The 12,158-nt window shown below is 36.1% G+C and overlaps 2 protein-coding genes across 3 annotated transcripts in view; one reads left to right on the top strand and one right to left on the bottom strand.

The window, feature by feature from the left end:
- The window catches only part of mrps7 (mitochondrial ribosomal protein S7), a 154,388-nt gene that overhangs the window by 121,135 nt on the left and 21,095 nt on the right, over positions 1-12,158 (bottom strand). The window lies entirely within an intron of this gene.
- Positions 1-12,158, top strand: part of LOC307157503 (uncharacterized protein) — a 33,500-nt gene that overhangs the window by 5,287 nt on the left and 16,055 nt on the right. For both annotated transcript variants that reach the window (XM_079869420.1, XM_079869421.1), the window contains exons 4-9: positions 4,416-4,520; positions 4,712-4,807; positions 4,956-5,048; positions 10,932-11,006; positions 11,585-11,698; positions 11,910-11,972. In XM_079869420.1, coding sequence (XP_079725546.1) covers positions 4,416-4,520; positions 4,712-4,807; positions 4,956-5,048; positions 10,932-11,006; positions 11,585-11,698; positions 11,910-11,972 — 546 coding nt within the window. The remainder of the gene's footprint in view (positions 1-4,415; positions 4,521-4,711; positions 4,808-4,955; positions 5,049-10,931; positions 11,007-11,584; positions 11,699-11,909; positions 11,973-12,158) is intronic.

The following is a 12,158-nucleotide window of genomic DNA, read 5'->3' as shown; positions in this document are numbered from 1 at the left end:
ATGGAGAATTTGTAATTGGTGATCCTGTTTTCCAAATTGTAGTGCCTCAGTCTCTCCGTCAACTTGTTTTAAAAACGGCACATGACACATCTGGACATCTGGGGGTGAAAAAGACGTACAGGTTGCTTTTGAAACATTTCTTTTGGCCAAAGTTGAAGCGTGATATATCGAAGTATATTAAATCTTGTCAAACATGTCAACTCACTGGAAAGCCAAACCAGTCAATGAAACCTGCCCCTCTGTATCCAATTCCTGCTGTTAGTCAACCCTTTGAACATCTTATTGTGGACTGTGTGGGGCCATTACCTCGGTCAAAGGCGGGGAATGAATATTTGCTTACTGTTATGTGCCAAGTGACTAGATATCCAGCTGTGTACCCGTTACGTTCTCTAACTGCAAAGTTAGTTTTAAAAGCACTGACTCAGTTTATATCAGTCTTCGGAATACCACGAATTATTCAGTCTGACCAGGGGAGTAATTTTACTTCAAATTTGTTTGGTCAAGTTTTGAAACAGCTTCATATTCAACATAATCTTTCCAGTGCTTATCACGCCCAAAGTCAGGGAGCACTGGAAAGATTTCACCAAACTTTAAAGTCTTTATTGAGATCTTACTGTGTTCAGATGAATAAAGATTGGGAAGCTGGGTTACCCTGGTTAATGATGTCTGCTCGAGAAGCTGCTCAGGAGAGTACTGGATTTAGTCCGAATGACCTCGTTTTTGGGCATGAGGTGCGTGGTCCATTATCTGTTTTGTCTGCAGATTGGAAAAAAGTTGATCCACCAAAAAATGTTCTATCATATGTGAGTGATTTTCGCAGACGAATTTTTGAAGCGTGCCAACTGGCAAAGGGATCTTTGAGCAGAGCACAAGATCGGATGAAACTACTTTTTGATCGTCGTACAGAATTGCGTTCCTTTCAATTGGGTGATCAAGTTCTTGCTCTGTTGCCTATTGTGGGATCACCATTTCAGGCCAAGTTTGTAGGTCCATATACTGTGGCTCGTCAAATTTCTGATCTTAACTATTTGATTAATACGCCAGATCGAAAAAAGAAGACGAGGTTATGTCATGTAAATTTGCTAAAGCCTTTCTATGGTTCTGAAGATTTTGTTGACGCTAAAATAAATCAAGACAACGTTGTTATGCCTAATTCTGGCATTAAACCTGTTCTGGTTACAGGTTCTTTTGCTTCTGGTGATCCTGAATTGTCAACCACTTCAATTCTGTTAGGCGGGGATCAGGATGAGATTGATCCTGGAGATTCTGTCCTTCAGGGTCGTTTACATAATTCAGAAGTGTTAAGCTCTTTGCACAATCGATTTAGTCATTTAACGGAGGTGCAGCGTACTGATTTGATTAATTTGATTTTTGAATATATTACACTGTTTCCCGATACTCCATCTCGTACAAGTCTTATTGAACACGATATTGATGTGGGAGATTCGGCTCCAATTCATCAACGCTATTATCGAGTATCTGCGAGTAAAAAACAACAATTAGAAAATGAAGTTGATTATATGTTGGAAAATGATATCGCTAAACCCTCTTTTTCTAGCTGGGCTTCTCCATCATTGCTAGTGAGTAAATCTGATGGATCGTTCAGATTTTGTACTGATTACCGAAAGGTAAATGCTGTAACAAAACCCGATTCATTTCCATTGCCTCGAATTGAGGACTGTATTGATCAAGTGGGAAACTCTAAATTTGTTAGTAAGTTTGATTTACTAAAAGGTTACTGGCAAGTGCCTTTAACTGAAAGAGCTCAAGAAATTTCTGCTTTTATTATACCGTCTGGATTATTTTCGTACAACGTTATGAGTTTCGGGTTGCGTAATGCTCCCGCAACTTTCCAGCGTTTAATGAATCGAGTTATTTGTGGTTTAAAGGGTTGCGCTGTGTACTTAGATGACGTCGTTGTGTATAGTCGAACTTGGGAAGAACATATTGTTCAAATTAGAGCACTATTTGATCGATTTGTGGAGGCGAATTTGACCGTTAATTTGTTAAAATGTGAGTTCGCCAAGGCCACAGTAGTCTACTTGGGGAAAGTGGTGGGGCAAGGCCAAGTGCGCCCTGTCCGCGCGAAAGTAGAAACGATTGATAACTACCCAACACCTGCCACCAAGAAAGAACTTATGCGATTTCTTGGAATGGTAGGGTTTTATCGTTGTTTTTGCAGGAATTTTTCTACAGTGGTGGCTTCCCTGACAAATTTATTGCGGGGAGGAGTAGACTTTTGTTGGACGTCTGGTTGTCAGCAAGCCTTTGAAAAGGTAAAATTGCTTCTTACAGAGGATCCTGTTTTGAAAGCGCCAAAGTTTGACCAAGCATTTCGGTTGCAAGTGGATGCCAGCAATGTGGGTGCTGGTGCCGTTCTGTTACAGACTTATGAGGATGGAATTGATCATCCAGTTGGATTCTTTTCTAAAAAGTTCAATCCTTATCAACTTAATTACTCTGTGATAGAAAAGGAGGCGCTTGCTCTGATCTGGGCTTTGCAACATTTTGAGGTGTATGTGGGTTCGTCTGAGGGACCTCTGGTAGTTTTTACTGATCACAACCCTTTAGTTTTTCTTCATTCGTTGCAGAACCCAAACCAGAGGTTAATGAGGTGGTGCTTATTTTTACAGGGATACCTGTTAGATATCCGCCATATTAAAGGCTCAGAGAATACAACTGCTGATGCCTTATCTCGTATTTATATCGTCTAGTGTTATGGGATTTCTTCTATTTTCCTGTCTCTGTTCTTTTCTTGATTTGCTTCCTAGGCGCCGTGGTTGCTGAAAGGACTTGGAGATATAACAAGACTGGGGAAAATTTGGAGTTGGACCAAGTTCGCTTACTTGGACTGTTTGAATTTAGAAGTGGTGGGGTTTTGGTTTGGGTTTTGGAAGTGTTCTAAAACTCTTTGCTCTTCTTTTTAGGGGGAGTGTGTGACGAGTCTCTACTCTTCCCCGCTATGGCCGGTTGGTGGGTGTGGCTAGGAGACTCATCAAGGGAACGATGTCCACCTGTTCATCCCTCTATAAAAGTTTAGGCTGGCTAGTGTTGAGAGAGAGGTCTTTCTCCGCGTTACTTTGAGTTGGCTCGGGTTTGTTTTAGGGTTAAACTTGCTTTTGTTATTTGGTTTAGTATTTCGTTTTCTGTGATTGATACCTTTACATGCACCTAACAGACATTACAGATGACCATGTTTTCTTGCTTATATTTTTTCTATTTATGTTAATAAATCTTTATTTTTGCAAACCAATCACTATGTCCTCCATTTCATTTGCCACGGCTTCGAGCCGGTCGTGACACTAGCTAGTTAATTTCTTCAACGATGCATCGTACTATGGTAGTTAAAGGAGAAGTTCACTTTTAAAATGAAAATTCTGTCATCATATACTCACCCTCATGTTGTTTCAAAGCTGTATGAATTTCTTTCTTCTGCTGAACAGAAAGGAAGATATTTAGAAGAATATCAGTAACCAGACAGTTTTTGGGTCCCAATGACTTCCATAGTATATTTTTTTCCTACTATGGAAGTCATTGGGACCCAAAAACTGTCTGGTTACTGATAATCTTCTAAATATCTTCCTTTCTGTTCAGCATAAGAAAGAAATTCATACAGCTTTGAAACAACATGAGGGTGAGTATATGATGACAGAATTTTCATTTTAAAAGTGAACTTCTTCTTTAAGCAGCGAGTTACGTCGTTGTTCGGGAAACGCGCCCCTGATTGACTTTATTTCTGTCAGACGTCTAGTTCTTATGGGAATTAACAGAGGTTTAGATGTTGATGATTTGAGTTTTGTTTAAGGTCACCATGATGGAGATCAACGGTTGCTTTAGTTCTTGACCCTTGCACATAAGTTTTTCTCTGGCTGCTGTAACCGTCTGTTTATAAAACACTTTTGGTATGGCACAAAAATCAAGACAAAATATGATCAGGTGTTTATGGTTAAGTATTGATGATGACATCATCATTTAGTGACCTAATTCTCAGATCGCATTCAGTGTCTAATCTCTGATTAAATAGGCAACATCTTATATAGTTTTATTCAAAACTGTGATTCTACAGCATAAAGTGCCAGCAATGTTGTGACCATCAGAGAATATGAAGGATTTTATGAACAGTTTGTGCACAAAACTCTGAGCTCTGAGTTCATTTAAAGTTTGAAATTGCACTGTTTTTACTCAATATAGTGAAGTTTCAGCTATATAGTACAGTTTAAAGTTTGTGTATTAAGAAATGTCCTTGTTTTAGTGCACTCGATTAAAATAAGTTCAGAGTACTCATAACTATTGTTTTTATAAACTCAATTGAATTGAGGTAATCAGTGTCCGCAAATGAAATGAGTTAGCTTAACTTGTTGGGTTTTACATTGAGTGCAGTTGTAAATGTTATGACTGATGTCTGTGTTTCACAGGTTTCTCTTCTTGGCACATAACTGTGTTGTTTGTCTGTTCTGTTGCTGGATTTGGAGCTGTACTTCTGCTCTGCTGTCTGATCTACTGCAGATCAAAAAACACAGGTGTGTTTTCTTGTGATTAACTGTATTAATCTTGTATTAATATTAATCTTAATTATTAATCTGAATTATTATTCATATTAATTTTATTAATCTTGTATTAATAAAACTGTATTAATTAACTGCATTCATCTTGGGATTAATTGTCACAGTGTTTCGCTCGTTTAACTGATTATTCTGCATCTTCTCTCCAGTCAACAGCAGAACAATCTGGAATCTTCAGCTTTCTCTGGTCTTTTTTCCAAATGTCTGTATGTTCTTCGCCTTCATCCTCTGGGGTCTCACTGAAGGTGAGTTTAGTATAAATATAGCACAATAAAACATGTGGCAGATTTTATTAATCTTTTTTTATTAGTCACAAAAAAATTTGTAATGGGACTTAAATTGTTTTATTTGATCAATATTGTTTAATACCTGTCAATGAATATTCTGTTCCAGGATTTCTCCATGAGACCGTCACATGCTCTGCTCTGTATATTCTGAGGCCTGTTGTGTTGATTTGGGCTTTGTCTTATTTAAAGTATCTCCAAGGTATGTAAGGATTTAAAGTTTTTTTTTATTATTATTATTTTTGTTAAGGGGATCAATAATGCAAACAAAAAACGTAGCATGACAATATTGTTAATGATTATTTTTATTGTGGTTAAATACATAACATTTTCAAATTCAGAAGTATGAAATTATTTAAAACCACAAACTTAGATTATTTTGTAACTGTATTCTTGGCATATATTGATTGTGTAATTGAGTTTTAACTGTGTGCTAATTCGGATTGATTCGAACCCCTGTAGACAGTCGGTCAGAACTGTGTAATGACATCAAATGACTCCATAATCCCTTTAAATTACTTTATGATGATAATTCAGATTGTACAGGTGTGGTTCTGTCACGAACTGCACCGGGAAACAGACAGGTGATCCAAATGCAGGCTTTTATTGAAGGATAATCCAAAGAGCACAAACGGGGAAACAGGCAGTAATCAGAGTCCAGATAAGCAATCCAAATCAGCAGCAGTACAAACAGGGAACAGGCAGTCGGGTAATCAAAACAGGCAGGCAAGAGGTCAGAAACACGGAGACTGAAATACTAGATGACTTAGAAACTAGAAACAAAGCTAGATCATGCAGTGTGACACGTACAATCCTGAGCCCTGAACAAAGGAAACATACAGGTTTAAATAAGGATACTAACAAGCATAAACATCAAACAGGTGCATGACACAAACAGGTGCATGACATAAAGCATAATGAGTCCAGGGTAACAATACAAAATGAAACCATAAACTAGGAAGGGGCGCCCTCCAGTGGCTCACACGGGTACTCTAGGCGCTGAATGTCACAGGTTCTGGAACAAAATACAGATAGAAAAGAACATTAATTATACATTTACTTTAACATTTTACAAGTATGATAAAACAATTAACAGATATAAATTTAACAGCAATTTAGATCCTTTTTTTATTTTATTTTCTTAAAGGAAGAAAAAAGGGACTTTATATCAGAGGAGAATATTCTAAAATCAGGATTACAATGAAGGTTCTGGCTTTGTGAAGATGAAACTTGCCCAGAAGACAAAGTAATAATACCATATAATTAAGATTAACATCGTTAGAATGAAAATCTGACAAAAAATTATAGATTCTGACATTTGTACCAATTTGTTACAACCGCAAAAAACTAACAAGGTAACATCTGACCAGAAAGATTTAGAGAATGGGCACTGATAAAATAAATGTAGGATAGATTCTTCTTCAATATTGCAAAAGGAACATAAAGAAGATTCTCAGAAAACATGCTCAAAAATAAATTATAGTTCTTTAATTTTATAATTTTTTATTTAACATATAAATAGTTCTTTAATTTTATTAATGATAAAAAGTTTGTGAGAAAATGCCCATAAGTTATTCAAATCAGAGTTTGGATAACAGATACTTAATTTAGATTGTGCTTTAGAAAGGTTCTTGGAGTTGAAGAAAGAGCATTTCTAATAAAGAAGTTGTTGCATGTTTTATCTAATACATTAACACCATTGATTGCAAGTGTAGGAATATAGTTGTTTAAACAGTCGTATCTTAAATGCGCTTTAATCAAGGTTCTTACACTGACAGGAATACTTTTAGTCACCTTATTAAAATCTCTTACAGAAATCACAGCACATTTCATGGACATAAAATCAGAAAAAGAAAGAAGGTCTCCTTGAGCACTGAACAAATCAGAAGAAAAAAAAAGAATATTTTGATCCACCCATTCTTTGAAAGAAAAGTGATTTGTTACCATACAGTACATTTTCATTATTCCAAATAACATACATGTGTGGGGAGAAATTATGTCTGAAAGCAATCTTCCAGGATTCAAGAGCTTGTTTATGAAAATTTGAGAGTTTAAAAGGTAATTTGCTGCACTTAAAATTACAAGATAATAAAAATTTAAGGTCACCACAGTGTTTAAAGATTAAGTTAGGGATCCAAAACCAGGGTAAACTATTATTAGAAATACAATACTTAATCCAGTTAATTTTGAATGTCTGGTTGATAGTTTGAAAATCTAAAGCGTTAAGACCACCCTCTTTGTAACTTCTTATCAAAGATTTCCTTTGAACACATTCGAATAGCAGAGTCAATAGATTTAATCTTTTTTTTTTATCAACATACAGGGAAAGAGCAGGGTAAACTAGGCGTGATATGCCCTCATCCTCAGACAGCATGACTCTCCCATAAATTGTCAAGTCTCTCTGCAGCCAGCAACATAGTATTTTTTGGGTTTTATCTAACCTTGGTTGAAAATTGTTATGAAGACGTTCTTAACCTGATCTGCAAATATCGATCCCAAGGTATTTTACCTGATATTTAACTTTAATAAATCTGACTGCATCAACAGAAACTTTATCTGAATCATGCACATACAAAATTTCACTTTTCGTTGGATTTACCACCAATACTGAAGTAATGAAAATAAAAAAAGTCTGAAATAAAACTGCTTAGGGCAGGGCACCAGAGACTTGTGAATCATTTTTAAGAAAGAGACAAGTATCGTCAGCTAACTGACTAATTATTAAAGTATTCTCTCCAATATTTACACCCTCAATATTTGAGTGTTTTATATACAAACTTAGAGACTCAGCGGCCAATAGAAAAAGAAAAGGAGAGATGGGGCATCCCTGGTGAATACCTCAACCCACTGAAAATCAGGGAGAGGTGCTGGAAGCTAAGGATACACAACTGTTAAAGGGGTCATATAATGCCATTTTTGTACAACCTAATATGATTCTTTAGGGTATAAATTAAAAGTTTGTAATATACTTTAATTAAAAATTCTCATTAGTATTGTAAGAAAACACTAATTTTACCTGGTCAAAAACAGCTCTGTTTTCAGCACGCCGTTTAAGTGCATGTGTCTTTAAATGATAATGAGCTTTAAATGATAATGAGCTTTGAGCTTTCCCATACAGGGAAAGAGCAGGGTAAACTAGGCGTGATATGCCCTCATCCTCAGACAGCATGACTCTCCCATAAATTGTCAAGTCTCTCTGCAGCCAGCAACATAGTATTTTTTGGGTTTTATCTAACCTTGGTTGAAAATTGTTATGAAGACGTTCTTAACCTGATCTGCAAATATCGATCCCAAGGTATTTTACCTGATATTTAACTTTAATAAATCTGACTGCATCAACAGAAACTTTATCTGAATCATGCACATACAAAATTTCACTTTTCGTTGGATTTACCACCAATACTGAAGTAATGAAAATAAAAAAAGTCTGAAATAAAACTGCTTAGGGCAGGGCACCAGAGACTTGTGAATCATTTTTAAGAAAGAGACAAGTATCGTCAGCTAACTGACTAATTATTAAAGTATTCTCTCCAATATTTACACCCTCAATATTTGAGTGTTTTATATACAAACTTAGAGACTCAGCGGCCAATAGAAAAAGAAAAGGAGAGATGGGGCATCCCTGGTGAATACCTCAACCCACTGAAAATCAGGGAGAGGTGCTGGAAGCTAAGGATACACAACTGTTAAAGGGGTCATATAATGCCATTTTTGTACAACCTAATATGATTCTTTAGGGTATAAATTAAAAGTTTGTAATATACTTTAATTAAAAATTCTCATTAGTATTGTAAGAAAACACTAATTTTACCTGGTCAAAAACAGCTCTGTTTTCAGCACGCCGTTTAAGTGCATGTGTCTTTAAATGATAATGAGCTTTGCTCACCCCGCCCCTCTGTTCTGTGGGTACACCGCTTGTAACACAGTAACACAATAACTATAACGCGGTGTTCATTATAAACGGGGGATTATGAATTATATTGAGAAGGTCGTACATAGAAAACATGCCGTAATGTACCTGAGTGTAAAAATAGCCGCATTCATCGTGAAGCGAGCAGCAAGTGATTTGCAAAGATTAATATAAAGGTTAATAAAACGTTGCACTCACTTCTTCTTCTGGAGGCGCAGCAGGAACACGAATAGTTGGAGCCGATCCTTTTTTCAGGAGCAGCTTCTTAGCAAAACCAGCTTTACTGACCCTCGTTTGTAAAGCTGTCTGAGTGTGAAATGGTTCGTGCAAACATGAAAGCACTGATGTTGATCGTGGGGAATCCCCGCGTCAATGCTTTGGGAATATTCCATCAAAACATCAAAATGACTGCTGTGTTCCTTATTACACCCAAGAACAGAACGCCACAGTCGCTTAGACGCCATTCTTCTTCAGCATATCAATGCACTATGATGACAGACAGCTCAATCACGAGCGAGGGCGGGTCTGTGTTGAAACACTGCTGTCAATCACAATCGTGGGAGGGGCGTCGATTTTGTGACGTCACAAAATCGAACAGCTTGATTTCAGAGAGTGTAAAACATATAAGGAGATTAAAAAAAAACACTGGATGGATTTTTATCATTTTATGATGGTTGTGTACAGGCACTGCCAACACACATTTCAGTACAATCAACTTGTAAAAGTGCATGTACCATTATATGACCCCATTAATACCATTATAAAGAGTACGAATCATGTTAATAAAGGAACTACAAAAACCAAACTTAGAAAGGGCTTCAAAAATAAAGGAATGCTCAACTGTATCGAATGCTTTGTAGAAGTCGATAAACAAAATTAAAGTTTCTTCGTTTATAAATTCAGAATAATTAAGAATATCTATAATTAATCTAATATTATTAGAGATATGTCTACCTTTTAGAAAACCAGATTGAGTGTCAGAAATTATGTCTGCCAAACAAGGCTTATGCTTTTCAGCATATATAGAAGCTAATAACTTATAATCAGAGTTCAAAAGGGTGATCGGGCGCCAATTATCTAAAAATGTGTTTAAAATCCTTAAAATCCTTATTAGGCTTGGGTATAAGAGAGATGAGACCTTGTTTCATTGATTCTGCCAATTCACCTTTCATTGAACACTCAATAAGGGCTTTGTAAAGAAGATGTCCCAAAAGACTCTAAAAGACTCTAAAAAATTCAAAAGGTAACCCATCTGGCCCTGGGGATTTATTATTTGGCATTATCCAAAAAGCCTTTTGAACAGAATGTGTCAAGAAATTGGTAGTGTTTGGTGAAAAAATACACTTTGTCCTACTATAACACTGTGTAACTGTTCCTTCAAGCAAGGGAAATAAAAATAAAAAAAGGCTTAAGCCTTAAGGCAATCATTTTATTTCATAATTTATTTAAGAAATAAAACAATATTTATTTAGCCTACCTGCTCACCAGACCGTGTCCATGCCCAAACCAACATGGAAGTGTTAACGGACAGCACGATATTTGTGTCTGCATTTAAAACATATAATTCAGTGAAAAAGGCTTTGTAAGTATAAAACCAAACAGTCAATATTCACTTGGCCTTTCTGCTCACCCAGAACACGTCTGTGCACCAACACAATGAAGTGCTACCAAACAAGCACACTTCCAAATTCCAGACAAAAGATTGGGCCTCCCTTCAGGTGCCTGCTTAAAAACCCTATACCTACCTGACCACCTCACTGGCCCACTGCTTAAAGGATTAGTTCACCTCAAAGTTGAAAATTGTGTCATTTACTCACCCTCAAGTTGTTTCAAACCTGTATGAATTTCTTTCTTCTGCTGAACACAAAGAAAGATATTTTGAACAATTTCTGTAACTTGGGTCCCATTGACTTCCACAGTATATTTTATTCCTACTATGGAAGTCAATGGGACCCAAGTCTGTCTGTTTACCGACATTCTTCAAAACATCTTTCTTTGTGTTCAGCAGAAGAAAGAAATTCATACAGGTTTAAAACAACTTGAGGGTGAGTAAATGATGACACAATTTTCAACTTTGAGGTGAACTAATCCTTTAAATGTACATGCAATGGAACAGATATGCAATAATATTATATGATGACCTGAGTTGATGTGTTCAACCCTTTCTGTCTACAGGCAACATTAAACCATGGATCAGGTTTTTCAGAATAACAAGTGAATTTACTGTTTTCACAGTCGTTGTTTATTCAGGTGAGTAAATCCTAATGTTTCACATCAGAGGTCATGCACATTATTCTGACATTTAAAAGTGTTTTATGAAATATTACCTGTTTTGCTTTAACTTCATTAGACTTGGCCAGAATTCAGCCACTAAATCTCACCCTTCCCTCTCTTTTCTAAAATCCCATCGTCCAAACCTGAATACTCAAAATGATTAAAAGACAGACAGTGTCTAGTATCCCAGGATTACTTTCTTTTTTTGCTGTTTACAAAGACACGTGTGATTTCTCAGAACATCTATTACAGTGAAATCTGTCAGGTATAGTAGAAATATTTAAATGTGGAATGTTTGAAATATTGTTCATTACAAAATAGTAAAATTTTTATAGTTTATACTTAAGTCTGTATTGTAGCCTTTTCTAAAATATCATGATGTACATGAGGTGACCTTCACTTTTCACTTGGTACAGATTATGTCAGTATGGCCTCATTTAAATCAGTTTATTTGACAAACACTGTTCAGTTCAACACATCTTTAGATATGTTCTGTTCTTGCTCAGGACATCATTTATCTTGAGTGACATTTTAATTTTGATCTGTTCCTCTAGTTCTTTTTACATATGGCTGGAGAAAGAGAGCACATGACACAAGCATCATGCCTCGTGCATTTTCTGGAATAGGCTTTGGAGTTGTTGTGCTGTTGTGTCTCATCCTGAGTTTAGGTAAGAGTTCCTGCATGATTTGATTCCTTACTTTGTTAAACCGACAGGCTAAGTATATAAGCACAGATTTATTAGGTTAAGTTTATTGCCAATGGTTTTGTTCATATACATATATATTTTATTGTACAATTACCAATAATGAAAATTAAATACATAAAAGCAAAGTTTTCCACTTTTTAGGCCTAACTGTGTGTTAATGTTTGTTTTTTAGTTGACTTTAGGCTGTCCAGTCAAGAGCGGCCAAGAGGGGCTTCCTTACGCATGCAAACTCTAGGTGAACACATTCTTATTGTTTTATCCCAAAATGAGTTATTAGAGTTGCAAAACACTATTAGCTCTAGAAAAAACTTTGCTCTCAATACATTTTACATAGTTAAAAATATAGTTTAATATAGACTGTGTGTTACTGAGTGTTGATGAATAACGAAAACGAAACGCAAGAAAAAAATAATCCAGAATT

The sequence above is a fragment of the Squalius cephalus genome, assembly GCF_949319135.1.
Source record: "Squalius cephalus genome assembly, chromosome: 1".
Taxonomy (NCBI): domain Eukaryota; kingdom Metazoa; phylum Chordata; class Actinopteri; order Cypriniformes; family Leuciscidae; genus Squalius; species Squalius cephalus.
This window is presented reverse-complemented; position numbering and strand designations above follow the sequence as displayed.